The sequence below is a fragment of the Melospiza georgiana genome, chromosome 1 (genome assembly GCF_028018845.1).
Source record: "Melospiza georgiana isolate bMelGeo1 chromosome 1, bMelGeo1.pri, whole genome shotgun sequence".
NCBI classification, from domain to species: domain Eukaryota; kingdom Metazoa; phylum Chordata; class Aves; order Passeriformes; family Passerellidae; genus Melospiza; species Melospiza georgiana.
This window is the reverse complement of record NC_080430.1, coordinates 18,176,898-18,194,533: the sequence shown is the minus strand read 5'-3', so window position 1 is coordinate 18,194,533 and position 17,636 is coordinate 18,176,898. Positions and strand designations below refer to the sequence as shown.

At 40.6% G+C, this 17,636-nt stretch overlaps 1 protein-coding gene across 6 annotated transcripts in view; it reads left to right on the top strand.

The window, feature by feature from the left end:
* Positions 1-17,636, top strand: part of KIAA1217 (KIAA1217 ortholog) — a 335,362-nt gene that overhangs the window by 241,768 nt on the left and 75,958 nt on the right. For all 6 annotated transcript variants that reach the window (XM_058024673.1, XM_058024657.1, XM_058024665.1 and 3 more), the window contains exon 4: positions 15,055-15,253. In XM_058024673.1, the coding sequence (XP_057880656.1) occupies positions 15,055-15,253 (199 nt within the window). The remainder of the gene's footprint in view (positions 1-15,054; positions 15,254-17,636) is intronic.

Below are 17,636 nucleotides of genomic sequence, written 5' to 3'. Positions count from 1 at the left end.
TCCTCAATAATCTAAGACAGTTTCTGTCAAGAGTATTATGATATCTGACAAACACAACAAGTGTGAAGAAAACAGGGCTGGAAAGGGTCCCTTACTCTCCCAGAGCTGAAAAGTGAAGAGCAGTGGGGCTGGAAACAAGAAGCTGATCCTTGTCCATGTCAGCTCACAAATGGCTGCTCTCCCACAGCCTGCTGGGCCACCAGTATGTTGGGCTTTTGGAGAAGAAATTTGCAGTACTTCAACCTGCATAAGACTTGTGCTTTTGAGATGTTTTTAAGAGCACATGTATGTTTACTATACATGCACTATTACTTTTACTATACTATACTATACTATACTATACTATACTGCCTGTAAGTCATTGCTGGCTAGGGCATCCCCAGGATGGCTTACTTCACCCCAGGATTTTCTGTAAAATTTGTGTTTGCTTCAATGTAATGTTAAGTGGTTGAGCCTTTGGAGCTCACAGTCCAGCCCCACCGTGTGGGCTGAGGACCCCAGAGCTGGAGGCAGCACTGCAGGTGGTGCCTCAAGAGAGCAGAAGGACAGAATCCCCTCCCTTTACCAGCTGCCCAGGCTGCTTTTGATGCAGCCCAGTGCAGGTTTGGCTCTCTGGGCTGGGAGGGCACATGGCTGGGTCATGTCCAGCCTCTCACCCACCAGCAAGCCCCTCTGAGCAGGGCTGCTCTTGCTCTTTTCATCCCCCAACTTGTGTTGATTCCAGGGGTTTCTCTAACTCAGGGCACCTTGCATTGCTCTTGTTAAGCCATATCAGATTCCCACATGCCCACTTCTTGGGCTTGTCCAGGTCCCTCTGGATGGCATCCTGCTCCTTTGGCCTGTCAACAGCTGGGTGCCATCTGCAAATTTGCTGAGGGTGAACTTAATCACTTCATCTATGTAATTTTTTAAAATATTAAATTACACTGGTCCCAGTACAGACTCCAAGGGACAACAGTTGTCCCTGATGTCCACTGGGGCTCTGAGCCATTGACCACTACCCTCTGGATGCAACCATCCAACCACTTAATTGTCAGTCTACCAGTCCACACATCAAATCCATCTAATTTAGAGAGAAGGATGTTGTGGGGACAATGTCAGGGGCTTTACAGAAGTCCATATAAGGGGCATCTGTAGCCCTTCCCTTGTCCACTGCTGTGGAAGCCTGCTGCAGAAGGCCCCTGGCTTGGTCAGACAGAACTTGCCTGTGCTGGCTGTCCTGAATCACTCCCTGTCCTCTGCGTGTCTATGTGTGATCCTTCCCCCAAGTGTTCTCAGCCTCAAGGTATTTTCAGCTTAGGGATTTCCTGGTTATGGTTTCTACCTGTGTAATAACCACCAAGGGATGTCTCCTCCAGATGTTTGTTCAGTCCACCTTTGATTCCCATGTAAATTTTCCACATCCTCCACAGCACATCTGTGACTTAGGCAGCAAGTTCCTGTTGGTTTACTGCCCAACCACTGCTTTCCTGTTGCTTTGTTTTATATTTATTTATCAGCTCTAGGTTATGCCCCTTAGTCCTTGCGTTGGAAGTGACAGCAAACATCAAATTGCTGTCTGCCTCCCTCAGGCCATATCTGATTGCTTTGGCCTGTCATTTCTCTCAGGCCATTTCTTTTCCAGCTGAGAAGTGCTGCTGTAACCACTTGTTGCTCATCCAGAACCCGTCCTGGACACTTGACTATCATTGCTGCTCTGAAATTTTTCCGTTAGATAGTATCTTTGCTAAGATGGGAGGACCATCAGTTCACTGTTAAGAATTCATTCTTAAACCCTTTTGTTAGCATCTCTTGCATGTACTGAAATGTGTTGTCCATGCCCTAATGGAAGACAGCCACATGAAGATACACTACTTTATTTAATGGCCAGACCCTGCAAAACCCCCTGTCTTTCATGTGCCAGAAACAAGGTCCCAGCCTATCCCATCATGAACAGGCCAAATGCAGGAGAAAGAAAAAAGTAAACAAACAACAGGGAGGCAATGTAATATGAAGCATTTCAGTTGATAGTGTTTAGGAGGGGTCACAGATATGTGTGTGGCTTAAGGGATCATCATACTAGACAAATAGAAGATAATACATTGTCATCACCCCACAATCTGCCTTTTTCAAGCAATTCCAGGAACAAATTAGCAACAAACAGTTTGTTTTAAAAGATAAAAAGTATTCCAAAATAGTTCATTATTCATTATTAATAGTTCAACAATAATATTATTATTGTTACTATTATGTGTATTTCTTTTATAATAATGTTCTTTTTGATCTCTTCTGCCACTGTGTTCTAACAACACCATCAGCAACGTTCTGAAATTCTACTTTTGAGATGCTTTGCATGCTGTGGTCCTTTTTATTTCCAACTGTAAAAGGGGAAAGTTTATTTTTAAAAAACAGAAAACTGTTTATAACTTCAGTTTTAAAAGTGTCATGAACGTACTTCAAGACATGATTTGAAATAATCTGTGTATCATCACCTCTCTTTCTATATCTATTAATTTAATTTAATATAATTTAAATAAAAATTATGTTTTGATTCTAAGTGAACATAATTTCAGCCAGGAGAATAATCAACTCTTGGAAACTTCTATTTTACATTGTATATCTCAATGCATTTTAAAAAAACTGATGTTTTCTTTTTGAAATTCTAATTATTCTATGGGTTTCTATTTTACTAGCTATATATGAGTCAGTTTGTTTTCAAATTGTGGTCTGAATTGACATGGAGCCTGAGAAGGAACAACACAAATGCATTTTGGCTACCTCACTATCACGGGTTTGTCAGTCAGGCTAATCTGACAGGACATGGTACTCACGTGGAGTTGACCTAGAAAACAGTTTTCCTATTGTGGGCCCATTTAAAATTTCAGCCACAGCTTTTGAAATTAAGGTCTTTCTTGGCTAAAAAAAGTAGAAATCAACACTTGCTTCATCATTGTGCAGCCTGGAGACAAAGCAAGATATTAAATGAATTCACTGTGCAAGAGAAAATTAAATGTATTTTAAAATACGTATTTGAAAACTGGGAGCTTTTCCAGTGCGATAACTGTGGGAAAAAAATTATCTAGCAAAACTGTCAATGAGAATCATCTGAAACCTGGAAAGTGCTCAAAAGCTTTCAGCAAACTTCACTTGCAATTTGCCTGGAGGAAGCAGAACCTGACAGGCATCCAGCGAGGTTACGGCAGCACCGCCTGTGCCCGCGCTGCTGCTCGCTGCTGTCCCTGCCCCGGTACCTCCTCGGGGAAATGAAGGCTGACAAATATCTTCACTTGTGGTCTCTCATGTGGGACATCTGTCCAAACAATGGGCAGCATCCATAAGGGCAGGCACTGGCAGGCTGTGTGGGGATGGAGTGCCCGGGGCAGGCGATGTGATGGGTCAGAGCCTGGAAGGGCAGGTGTGGTCACCACCCCTTCCCTCTGCAGCCACTGCTCTTGGTGCTCCTGCAGGGCTGGGTGAAGGAAGGATGTGGGATGGGGAGATTTCCATAAATGCACAACAAAGAGTTGGGTCTGAGTAGTGACTGAGGAGGATGAAGCTTTATGGCTCATCTTTTTTTGGGCGCCCCAGCCAGGGTGCCCAGCCACTCTAGTCCAGATGGATGAGGAGCAAAGGAAGACTGAGCTCCCTACTGGTAAACCTGTGCCTAATGTTAGGTGGTGTGAAAAGGCCTCTTCAGAAATGTCTGAGTCTGCCAACATTTGCATTTTATTTGCATTTGGAGGGATTACATAAAGGAGTAAAATTATACAAATGTTTAAGGATTGGCATGGGGAGGGTCTTAAGCAATCATGGAGTATTCTGATTATTATTTATTAGCCCCCAAACCCAAGTTTTGGCAGGCACAGATTTTCATGTCTGATTAATTAGTTTGCTGCCACCTTATATGGAAATGCCATTACTGGCTATAATCATAATGCCTCAATCTTTTATAGCATTTCTTGCAGATGTTTCTCAGACTGTTAAAAAAGAAAGTGCCACAGTGTCATTTTCACTCATAGCAAAACCTTTACAGAGAGACAGATCATTGCTTTTCAGCTGGCAGTGGAAATAACTCTCTATTCATGTGTATGCAAAATACTGTAAGATACACAGAGAAAAATATAAATGCTAAAGGTAGACTGGTATATTATATTGGAGGTAATTAATTGGTACTTACTATTTATGAGCTAGAAATTAAAATAGACCTGTAAAATCAGACAGAAGATGTGTGAATGGCCATAGACTTCATATGAGAAACCTGTGATTTGCTAGTAGTGGCACTGCCCTCTGATTCCCTAGGGCATGATTTATGCCTAATGAAGTCCGCAAGAACTTCAGTTTAGTTCATGGGAGAGGAACTCCCTGGGAAGTGCATTTCAAGTTAAGGCTGAGTATAACTTTAATGTATTCAGACATCTTAAAGAATTTTCCCTATCTTGCCTTTTATAGTGTATGCAAAGCAGCCAACATGCAAAAAGGTCATGTAAATATTTGCTGTTGTGGTCAGATGGCTTAACAGAGACTGACAGGTCTATAGGAAAAACAGCCTAAAACAACTAGTTCCAATTAATGAATTGAAACAGGGACACTAGGAAATTATAATACTCTAAGATTTTCCTTCCAACTTTCCAAGACTTTGTTTTCTTTTCCTTTTCTTCAAATTATGGTAACTAAAGGTTTTGGACTTGGAAAGAAAAAAACACACACCTCTTACCTGAAATGTTTTGTAGCAAAAGAGTAAAAGAATATCATTAATGATATTGGCATATCAGAGTTTTTTCTGTTTAATTTATTATCTCTACAAGATATATGAAAGGCAGGTATAGGAAAGAGTGAAATATGTGACTCCCCAGCACTTGTACCCACAATTACTGTTTACTTAAGAGTTTCTTTCTCCTATAATAAAATGTGTGGGGAGAACTTGAAAAAAAATGCTTCCAAGGAGCAAGATACTATTTAGTACATACTGTCTCAACAGAGGCACATTCTGTCTGCCACCAAAAAGCTGATATGCAGGATATTTTAGATGCTGTGTCACACTGGAGCTGAATTTTGTTGCAGCAGGTTGTATCAGCATGGATCTGATGGGTTCATTGCAGTGATACTGGAGTAGAAGATAATAAGTACAGTGTATAAAACAAACACATTAGTTATGTAAGTCTGTGTCTGTCACTGCTACATCTGTTAAATGACTTTTGAATGCAACTTTATTATTCATTTGCACTCCAGTTATACTGAAGAGCCTTGAGCAAAGCCAGTGCCTCATTGTGTTGGGTAATACCTAGTGACAAAATACTCCAATTTCAGGACCTTGCAAAATGAATAAATCAGAATGAAAAGTGATGAAGATAGTAGGAGAGGTAGAGAGTGTGCAACCTGGATGAACTGAATAAAGCTATGCCAGGGTGGTAGTGGCTTTTCTCTTTATCCCAAATTATGCCCTCATAAAAGATGTAATGTCTTTATTGAGCTCTACCATCACTTCATGTTCTGATTTAGCAGCAGCAATTTGAGCCTTCAGCATTTGGTGTCTGCTGGAAGACAGATTTAGCAGCTGGAGTATCGTGTACAGGCCTCCTTCCTTTAGAGGAAAGGTAGGAGGCCAGATGGAACTGTCCCATGGGGTGTATCTAGGACAGGAGCTATCACTTGGATAAATCTGATCTAATTTTTGTGTTAGGCAAAATTTGTAAGTCTACCTCTAATATAATAAGTCACACAAACACCAGAGCCTTCCATTTGATATGGTTATGCAAAGGAAAAAACTGTATTGCAATTCCACGCATTGTAAGAAGTGTAAGACTTCAGCCAAGGAGAGAAGCATAGCCTGTCCCACAGCACATTGTATTTAGGATTTGCTGCCAGGGCTAACAGCAAGTCCCTGAATGAGGGCAGCTCTTGGATTTAATCATTGGTCCCAGTACTGTTTATACATTTAGGTAGTGATTCTAACAGATAATTACTGTGCTGGGCCTAAGTTCAAGTTTCTGTTCCCAGAGGGAAATAATGTCATCTCTGTGGCATCATATAGGACTGTCTCTTGTATTACTTCTTGTTCTCTGTCTCTTTTCTGCATTTCTGGCTACAGAGCACCCATTTCAAGGAGGATAAGAGGATAATCACTGCATCAGAAGCTTGTTGATAGCCTGCTGATTAGGGTGTTCTCTTGGTACAATAGGGGCAATGGTCTGAGCAGCTCTGAAGATGGGAGCACTTCTGGATATTTTTTAACTACTCGTCTGTTTCATAGGAGAGAGGTGCTTGTACCATTGCTTTGCCCAATTACCTTCTGTGATGAATAGACCATCTGTGGCTATGAGGGTGGATGTTCTTTATCTTGGCTTTAACAAGGCCTTTCATATCTCTCATAGCCTCCTTGTACCCACATGGGGGAGGTAGGGTGGCCTTCAGGGTGTGTAACTGGCAGCTGAGTTTTAGCTGTGCTTCTCAGGGCTGGACTCTCTCCAGTGATTTTTGACATCAGAAACCTTGTTTTTGGGATGGAATGAACCAGCAGTGGGGTCAAGTCTGACACCAAGGAGAGCAGTTGATGTGCCCAATGATGGCCACTTCACAGGGACCCAGTGAGCCAGAGAAATGGACTAGCAGGAGCTTCATGAAACTCCAGAGAGGCAAATGCAGCCTTTCACCAGGGAGAGAGCAGCCCTGCAAGGACAGGTTGGCTTGGTAGCAGCTTTGCAGAAAGGACTTAGGGTGTGACAACAAGGTGACTGACTGTGTGTTGGCAGCGTGTCCTTGCAGCGAGGGAACACTGCATAGCTGTCTATGGGAAAAATGTAGCCAGCAGGTCAAGGGAAGTGATTATTCCCCTCTTCTCACCATTTGTGAGGTTGCATTGTGTCCAGTTTTGGTTCCCCAATACATGAAAGATAATGACAAGTTGGAGTGAGTCTAGGGAATGGCCTCTTGGCATTCTTCTTAATCATGCAAACTAAGGGCTTGGTTCCAAGATCTTGTCTGAAGTAGCTTGTGAGGACTTCATTTAAAGTCAAGCTGTTTGTTAGAGCCCACAGAGGTGAATTTTTGGTGTGGTGCCCTAACCAACTGTACTCTTCAATGCTGATGGCTGAATCCCTCAATTTTCTACTGACAGTAGTGAACTTTTTAGAAATGAAATAACTTCAGAAATATTGAAGAGAATTTCTTGCTGTAAATACAGACCATTTGGTAAATGGAACAAAATTGTAAAGGCATGCATGGCCTGCATTACTTTAATGCTTCATGGCTATGGATTATTAAAATGGTCACATTCTGCCCTTAAACACATCAATTGTACCTCATTTAGTACTAAAAACCATGGTTTATAAAAATAGTTTTTACTTAAATAATGAATTTGATACAGCTGATTTATACACAAAGGAAATACAGTTGGGTAGGATCTCTTTTTTTTTGTGCGTTTATTGAAGAGGAAGAACAAGAAATTTAATTGATATTTTCTTGTCTTTTTTGCTTTTGCCCATTTAGAAGTTAGTAACAAAAGCACCCCTCTGTAAAGTACTTGACTACAGTGACCTTAAATGCTTCACATATCTGCACAGATTTGGCAGGCACATCCTTGGAAACTGTACTGGCCAGCTTGGCACCTTTGGCTGGGAGCTTCTTCAGAGATCAGGGGCTCAGCTTCTGGTGGACTAAAGCAGATCCTGCATGGGCATGTCCTGTGCCTGTGTGTGTAGAGTTCTCTGATTTTATTGTGCAAAACTGGTGCATGTGAGTGCAGTAAACGCAGCATGGCAGAGCCTCTGGGGGCCCTCTGAAAAATAACTGTGGTATATGAAACTTCTTGTTCATCTCACTGAATTGTTCGCTTGTAATTTTTAGAATATTTTTTCATCCAGTATCATAGGGGTTTTGTGTTCTTTGCTGGCATTGTTTTGTCAGTTCAGGGTATGAATAAGTCTCCTTATTGGTCAGTTGGGCTATTCTGTGCAACAGAATTCAATTATTGTCCAAAAGTGATCCTGCCAGAACATTGATTTCCACCTGGGGAACTTGGTTAAACTGAAATGTTCTCTCAGAATCTCTAGATGATAGAAGTAACTGTTCACAGTATTTCGACTTGCTGATATAGCTGTATAGGCAAAGTTGCCTTTTGACAGCTTTGAAGATGCTTTTTCATAGGTTTTATCAGGAATCAGACGGGGAAAATACTGTGTTTTCTTTAGGTAAAAAAAGTTGTCCTTTTTTTGTTTGTTTGTTTTTACTTATTCTTCTTAGCCAGCTGAATGCATTTGTTTGTAGAAAAGTGGTAGTATTTTAGTGGCAGTTAAAAACCTTTATTTTTCATAACATTTTGGTAGGAAATTTATGTGACTACTGAGTTTTCCATCTGTCTTTTTCATTAAGTAGCAAATTATTGCAAGTCACTGTAAGTAGCAGAGAAGAATGAAATAGCAGTGAAATCTAAATGAAACAGTTCCTGTTTTTATTGAAACTGTTATCAAACAACTTAATACCTTGAACAAATCACTTCAGACTATTGTGCAAAAAAAGAAATTAAATAAGTAATTGTTTTTATTCATTAAAATATCTACTTTTTTATTCTCTTAGTACTTTAAGACAGCTAAGTATATTTATAGAACGTTTTCTGAATGTGGAGGACAGATTTTCAGGAGGGACTACTAACAGAAGTTATTATGAGAGCTTCAGGCTAGAAATTCCACAAGGATCATGGCAATGACCTCAGACTAGTTGAAACTGTGGTGAAATAGGAGACTTAAGTCTTGAGGGTATGGAAAGTAAGAACTTAATATTGAGGAATTTCTTCCATGCTGCAAGAGTTGTTACTGTTATAAACTTGTGTCGGCATAACTTTGGCAGAATTTGGTGATGTGTGTTTGCTCTGTTTATTAGATAGCTGGGGGGAAAGGAGGAATGGGGAACAGAGAACAACAATATGGGCCTCTGCCATCCTTGCGGTCTTATGTTTGACAATTTTGTCAAAAGCAAAGAAAAAATGGAAATATCTTGAAATCTTAGTTATAAGAAATTAAAATTTTAAAATGTGCTTTTGAGGAAAGACCTAGCCCCAACATAAACAGTTATCATTGAGACTTTAAAGATTATCCTTAGCTTTTAAAACACATGCAAGTCTCAAGTAATGACTTGACATAAATATAAGTAAGACACAAGGATGCTTTTTCTCACTTTTGCTTGTTACCATTGCTGCTGACTTCAGCATGAGGGACAGAGACTGACTCAATGGGTGGCAGATCAAGCTAAAGCAGCAGGAAAAAACAAAGATTACCCATCTTATTAGAAAGATATGGTTAACTGATGGTTAGGGGTAAAGAGTGAAACTAATCTAATGGTATTTTCCCCATTTTAGTTGTACCATTGTATATACCGTTGTATTTCAAGAAAGTCTAGAGCTCCCAATGCATCCAGGTTTTGATTGCTGCAGTCCATCCAGCTTTACTATTACTAGAAATTTTCAGATTTGACCCAGAATTTCCAGAGGATACATACAATAGCTGTGTTGGAAGAGAGTAGTGTGTCTTGTTCATGCCAGTGGTTTTTGGTTCTGTGGGAAGGTTTCAATGTTCCAGCGCCCAAGTATCCTATACCAGCCAAATACAGATTTTCTCTTCAGTTAATACTTCTCTTCAGCTGGACTTAGGTATTGCCAAATGCCAGTAAGATATTTCAGTGCAGAAATTTGTAAGAGATCTTGCCTACAGAGAGGGGGTCCTGTAGCTTCACAGAAAAGAAACTCATGAACTCAAATATAAGCTTTAACTGTATTTAATTTCATAAAACTAAGGAGTTAAATAACTTTCTGCCTCAGTTTTTTTTCTTTTTTGTTTGAAGAGAATTATGTGAGAAATTATATTTCTCCATTTAAAATCCATTGTTTGAGAGAACTAACAGATACTTGTAAAGGTCACCAAAGAGGACACAATCTTGTTTGTTTACTTACTATTGTTTTATCAGGTATTTAACTTTCGTCTCTTAAATAATGCAGTTCTAAAGATAATTTTTGTTCTTTAAACAAAAGCTAATTGTGTTTAAAGTTCTCCTGAGTATGTAAGCTGCCCTACATGGAGATGATTGCTAGCAATATAACCATGATAACGCGGGGCTTAGGGTTAGGTCAGCACCGTGTATGTGATGGAGGTGCTGAGAGATATGAGCTGGGTGGTTTCCTGACACCTGCATGACATTAGCTCCTGCCATAAGGAGTAAACCTTTACAGTTGTGACTCAGGAGTTATGGTCTTATCAGTATGGGTGCTGTGCCAACCCTGCTGTGGTTATGCAGATCCATGCTCTAAAGCCAGCCTGGACCCCGTGTGTTCAGGTGAGATTCACCATCACTCTGTGAGGCATGTCCTCAGCTCCCAGGTGGGTTTTGCAGCTCAGCAGCACTGTGTGAGCTGAAGGCTTTTCTGTGAATGTGGTATGTGTGCCTGAGCTCAGAGCTGTGCTGGCTGAAGGCACAGGGAGGCTGCTCGAGCATCCCAATCCAGCACAGATGGGCTCAGCCACCCAAGTCAGGGTAACTGCATCTTTCATTGCACTGTCTTGTGTTTCATGCAGATCATCCCTGAGAGAAATGATGAAATATTTTGCATATCCTGCCACTGACCATTGATAAAGAGGCAGCAGAAAATACTGTGTTTTGAAAGAGCTCTGTATGTAGGGAAGGAAAGGGCAGTCATGTGGTGTGTTCACAGGATCATCATCAGATCTGAGTTTGGTGCTTGTAAGCCTTTCTTTGAACATGTTCTTTTGCCTCTTGGGTGTTTAATTGCCCCTCTCTAAAGCATACCTCTTTGTTGACAGGGATGTTGTGAAGCAATTTGTTACAAGGCTGATATTACTGAGGCCTACATGTAAATGTTTTCTGCTGTGGCCTGTGTTTAAGTCTGTGGTCTGTTGCTTGTAGGGCAAAGAATGATCAAAAATTCCAGAGGTTTTTATGCAGCTAAGTTATACTACATGACAGAGTGGATGGCTGAACATTCTAGTTTGTGTTGTAGCTGTAGGACAGTGCAGGGCTGGCAGTACCTCAGAGTTCTTGGAAGTGGGAGCCACAGCATTGTCTGATGGGCACCTTCAGTACTGTTGCGTGGTGTTGTTACCTTGTGCACAGCCATCTTCATACATGTTGTCCTGGAGCAGCAGGGAATTTCATAGTCCTCTTTGATTTGTGATGTATAAAAATGGGCACAATCTTCATGTTTCAGGTAAATCCATTGTAACAGAAGCATAAGTAAGTGCAAGAGGGACTTGAGGGAACATGGAGACAGGAACATCCCTTGTGTCTAATTATCTTTCCAGCAGCTTTGCTGATGTATGTTCTGTGCCCTAACAAAAACCATGTCTAAGTTATATTCTATTTCTTCTTGCTTTAATCTCCATGGGAGTAATTTTTTTAGCTGAAGGTAAAACACACCTCAGAGCTCCAGCAGCTTACATGAAGTGGAACCTGTGGGTATTGTTGGTGTTCAGAATTTCACCTGGGCAATGTGTGGAAGAAAAATATTGTGAATGATTTTAACTAATGGATTTTGAGTCTCTTTATTTTGTCATGCTCAAAAAGGATTTTTAGAAGTGAGCAGTTAGTTCTGTCAAATAGGAAATGCCCTAAAGCATTGCTGTATCATGATGTGGATCAGACAACTCAAGAGGAAAGGCAGTAGGGTTTTTTAAGGGCATGTGATTTAAAGGAGGATAAAGAAAAAAGAATTTATTATGCCTTTGAAAACATCTTTTCCTCTCTCAAGTGAGATTGGGGCCAAAACATTTCTCCAAGTTGTATGTTTAAGCTGTCTGTTTAAAGGCATAATATGCATATTTGCTTTGAAAATTCGGGACTCAAGGACAACTGTGATTTTGCTTTGGGTAACTATTTTGTGGGAGCATTGAAGCACAGGCAGAATCAAGACTTGTGTGTAAGGAAGATTTTTCAACTCTGCCACTTACTCTGTGTTAATGGTTTCAGTAGCTCAATACTGAGTGTGGTTTTAATGGTCTGAAATTCAAAGCTAGCATTTCTAAATTTTGCGCTAACTTTTAAACGGGGCAGAAAAGCGAGTCACACCCAACTGCAAAGTTGGTATGCAAAGCCTGTCTTTTTTGCCAAAAAAAGGTGGGTTTTTTTGTCACTAAATCCAATAAAATGTAAATGCCAAAACATAGAAGGTTCTTTATGTTCTTCATAAGGAAGAACTTTTTCATAACTGAAAGCTATCATCAAAAGTAAGTATGTCTTTGCATATCTTGGAAAAGTGAAATAAATGCAATCATTAACTTGTTTAATTTTTTTTACGAATGTAGTTTCTGAATCCTGAAGAATGTTTAGCTGCATAGAATATTTGAGCACTAAAAAGACAATTTTATCTAGAAACATAAAGACATAAATGATGAACATAAAGAAGTAAATTATGTCTCCAATTATAATTTAAAAAAGAGAAAAATGGGTTTAATAGCTCATTAAATATTGGCATTATAAATAAAATTCATAGGAAAACTCCTCTCAGTCTTTGAAAAAAAACTAGTTTAATTTCAGTCTGAAAAAGTTTTTCCAGACAAAGGAAAATGGAAATTTGTAGTAGGATTTATATGGGGTTTGATTGCAGTCTAATGAAGAAAGAGGTATCAGCTCTTGATAATAATACAAAGATTAGGTTAACAGCTCTATTTTATAAAAGCAGCCTAATATTAAATAATAGTTAGGTAATGCTTAGTCTGTTTAGTATTCAGGAAAGTTAACATCTTCTTTCCCTAAGTGCCAGCACAATTACCCACTGATTGTAGGAACATCTGACTGTTTCTGCCCTCCTTCAGAGCAATTACAGAAAACATAGAGACAAAAATATTAAAGACTAAGGGCTCATCTTAGCTTGGAATGCCTTCTTTTCTTTTCATTATTTGCCTTTGTATTCTAGGACATCAACTTTTCCCAATGCTTTTGCTCAGTGTTTGTACCTCAGTACCATAAAGTGCCCATCCTGTTGCTGACTTTCAAGTGCCACTCATTGACTTGAGTCAAATCTAAATTTTGTGATTTGCTGAGATTTGCTGATGGCTGATGGCAACTGCACTGAGGGCCTTGTGTTCCCAACCCTCCTAATTATATTGGTCATGGGAGAACAACTTTACAGTGCATCTACACTGCAACTGCTGTAGTGAATTCAGGTTGTGTAAAATGCTCTGCCAGGCTTTAGCCCACCTGTGTAAATTATTGATTGATGCAAAGGCCTGGCAGCACAGAATCCTCCCAAGACTGAACAGAATCCAGGAGAGGGTCGCAAGGATTATTAACTTGGTTGGAGCCTCTTTGCTCTGACAGGTTGGGTGCTGGGACTGTTTGGCCTGGAGAAGAGAAGGCTCAAGGACAGTAATGTCATCAGTGTGCAAAAGAACCTGAAGGGAGGGGCAAAGGAGAGCCAGGCTCTCTTCATTCCTTCCCACTGAGAAGGCCAAAGACAATAATCACCAAATGAAACATGAGATTCCCCCTAATGTCAGGAAACTCTTCTTCACTGTGAGATTGACCAAGCAGACACAAGTTTCCCAGAAAGGCTGCAGAGTCTCTGTCCTAGAAGATACACAAAAACTGTCTGGACATGGTCCTGCTCAAGTGGCTGTAGCTGTCCCTGTTTGAGTGGGATGGGAGTGGACCAGATGACCTCCAGAGGTTCCTTTCAACCTCAGCCATTCTGTGGTTCTGTGATCTCCTGTCTTTTTATACCACTGTGGAAGCTACACCTGCTTCATCCCGTACAGACAGCAAGACAGTAAAGGTGTTTCCTCCTGGGACAATGCAGTGTTGTACAGAGACACCTGGGATGGCTCAGAAACAGCACAGTGCACTCAACTGAGTTTACCAGTCCCCATCTCCTTGTATCCAAAGTAGTTCAGCTGAACACTTCTGAATCCACTCCCTAGTGCTGTACATCCCAGGAAATTTCTTAGTTGCAGTGCTGTGGCAGCTTGTTTCCTGCTGTGCAGGTCCTAATAAACCTTCCCACACTGGAGATGCTCATGAGAAGATCTTTTGGTTTTCTTCAGGAGCTAGACTCAGCATGGTTAGAACTCATCAATACCATCAAGTCCAGACTGATTTCTTCTGTTAATTGGAATGGCTCTTTCCAAGTGCTTTAGTTCTTGGAGGGCTTTGGAGGTCAGGATGACATTGGACTGGGCTGTAGCAATGCTCATGAGCCACACTCATGCAGTACTGGCCAGTGCTGGCTGTACAGGAGTCAGCATAGGCCTGGCAGGGCCAACAAAGCCATCATGGAAGAGGTACTTCATACCCCTTCCCTCAGTCCCCTGGTTTGTATTATTCATGGTTCTTTCCATTATTGAGTGTATCACGGCCTCCCATTCCCTGAAAATAGCTGTATCAGAAGCGTGTTCTGTCTTGAGTGAGTAAGAATGTCCATATTTTGCAATTCTGCATTTGAGATTACTTATGTTTCTCCCTGAGCACTAAGCGTGATTATTAATGGTGCTGTGAAACTGAAAGGTTTCAAAATTGCTCTTGTTTTTTTGTGGGGTACCTCAGTTTTACTCCTGGAAGGAGTTTTCACCTGAGGCTTCATGCTATATAATGCCAGCAAATTGAACTGTGAATATAAAATTCCTTGAGCTAAAATGAAAATTTTGGTTTTATTGGTAAGTGTGAGGTTATGTATAAGGAAAGCTGGATGCTATGAAAGGATAAATTTCTTCCTCAGCTACTTTTTTTTAAAAGTACCTTGTGATTTACCAACAACTTCCACTACAGAACCAACTTGTTGTGTTTGAGATTTTCCATTAGGATTTCTGAGGTAAACTTCTGATTTATGAAACTGAAGTAAAATAAGAGGCATCTCAGTACTGGGACTAGCACATTCATCAGGGCCAAACCATATCATTGTTCTGTGCTCTATTCCAATAGTCTGTTGAAAAGGAGAATGACAAATGTGCTTTATTTTTTAAAGAGAGTGAGCTGTTTTTTCTCTTTTCATTATGGGCTTGGTCTGTGTTCTACATAGACTTTGAAACCAGATCATTACTGTGCATTTAAGAATATGTAACTTCCTATTGCTTTTGTTTGCAGGTGTATTGTATCTTCAGTATGGAGATGAAACAAAGCAGTTGAGGATGCCAAATGAGATCACAAGCACAGACACAATTCGTGCCCTTTTTGTAAGTGCCTTCCCCCAGCAGCTGACAATGAAAATGCTGGAATCACCCAGTGTTGCCATTTACATCAAGGATGAGAGCAGAAACATATACTATGAATTGTGTGATGTGAGGTAAGACATGACATTATAGCTGCTGGTTTCATGGGGTTGGGGGTTTTTTTGTGTGTTTTTTGTTTTGTTGTGCACTTATAGAATGGAAAGGAATGGGGTTGATAAGTATCTGACAGAGAGTGGCCTGACACATAAAGGCATGTTCAGTGGTATCTGAGTAATCCAGGAGGTCTGGTCTGACAATACCTCTAGCTGTAGGTGCAATATCCATTGCACAAGCCACTGATAAATGGCATGCCTTGTTGAAATATCTGTATAATATACAAAGGTTCATATATTTAATACATTTATTGAATTTTACCAGAGACACAATCATTTAAAATACAGAATACAGAGTAAACATTTACAGAAAAGCTGGGTTGTTTCTTTACTGGGAGTGCAAAGCCTGATCTCATGAGCCTGAAGTAACAAACGTGAATGTCACTGATGTCCTCACACTGGGGCCAGTTGGGCCATCTAACACAGCCAAAGCTCTGTGGCACTGGGGAGCACTGCTGCACCTTCTTCCTGTTATATGTCAGGATGCAGCAACTGATGCAGTCACTTCACTAATTCAGAGCTTGGTCAATACATGGTTCACCTTTCTATCCTTTATTTTGTGTGAGTGCAGCCTCTTAATTAACCAGGTTTCTTCAGCAGAAGTTCCAGGGTCTCAGGGTCCCTAGAAAGTCCCAAATCATGCATAAATAAAGCTCTCGGGTACACTGCAGACATGCTACACCTTATAAATAAACTGTGATAAAAATGGACAGAGATTTGTCCATTTTTGCATAACAAGATGGAGGAGAAAGCAGAAAAGCTGTTTGCTCTCCACTAGTCTGCCACTAATGCAGGAAGATTTTGTGGTGCAAGAGAAGTGTACTGTCCACTGCTGCCTTGTTTCTTCTGGAGATCCTATGGCTAAGGTGTTCCTCCTTATCCTGCTGTAGTTAAAAGAGCAAGTTGGAGCTTTTCTAGCCTTTCCCAATCCAATTTCCCCATTCCTGTTCTTAATCTTTGAACAGCACCACACTCCATTTTCTCACCTCTGTCTTGCTTTCCTCAGGCTGTCTGTCCAGTGTCATTAGGCAGTCTCTTGGATCTCAGTTTCTTTTAATCTTATCTGCTTTGCAGACTGCCACACCCATGTTTGGCCACTGTAATGCCTATGTGAAGACCCATCTGATTTTTTCATCAAACATCATCATCTTTCAACATGTACCCAAGTTTCTTATACATCAAACAGTTTGTTCGCAAGATCAGATCAACTGATTGACTCATGATAGGGGTTACTACATCTCTGTTGCTAAGTGCATTATTGCCAACCATCATCTAGCCCTTCTTTCTCCCTTTATCCCTCCGTCTTCCCTTGAGTTTCAGACTAACAGTTTATGACTTCATGCCCCTGAGAATGCAGTTGTTGATTATCCTAATGCCACTCCACCTTTTTTCCCTTGCTCCCATTGCAGGCGTCACCCTGCCAGCCTCAGGCCTGGCTCAACCCCAACATCTGCTTCCTCTGTTCCTATGCCTGCATTGTCAGGCATTTCTAGAGGAAATCCCACAACCCAGCTGACTTCCTTCATAACAAAATTCTCTCCTTCAGTTCTGCCAGTCTTCTCACTTAGGATTCCTCAGCAATTCCATAACATGCATTTTCACCACCTTTAAATAATTTCCACAACCATTTCTCCATTTCTGTTCCTTACTCTTCAAAATGTCTTCTCAGTGTCTCCCCTCAGAGAACAGATGAAATAAAGCATCCTTTTTCTCTCCTTTGTTTGCCATGTCTTCCTTCAATCCTCTGCTTTCTTTCCTGTAAACAGAGGGGTTTCACTCAGGTCTTTAAGCTCTCCATCTCCCTCAGAGGCTGCTCCGTGTTCTTCTGTGCCTTGCATTAGGCTATCAAACTCCTTCCCCTTTTTCTTCTCATTTTTCTTATTTTTCTTCTTATTATTATTTTTCTTCTTTTTTTTCTTTTTTTTCTTCTTCTCCTCATTCTCCTCCTTCTTTCTTCCTTCACCTTCCTTCTTCCTTTTCTTCTTCCTTTTATCTTTTACTTTCCCCCTTCCTTTTAATTTTTTTTTTTATCACTGGGGTCAAAGCTCTGTCTTTCTACTTTAGTCCAGTCTTTTTCTTAAAGTGGTTCAGGGCTCTGGATCTAGTGTGGACTTCAGATTTGTGCTCCAGAGCATCCCTATTTTACAGCCTTCATTTCCTATCACACAGAGAAAAAACACTCATGTAATTCTTTAACTTTTTAATAGCAACTGCTGTAATTGGCTTTTCTTGGCAGTTGGCACAGGTAATAGGTAATCTTGCTGTAATCTTGCTTGCTCTTACCCATTCAAATGAAGCAACAAAGATCATTCTCCTTGTTTGACAAGCAGACTGTTCTGCATGC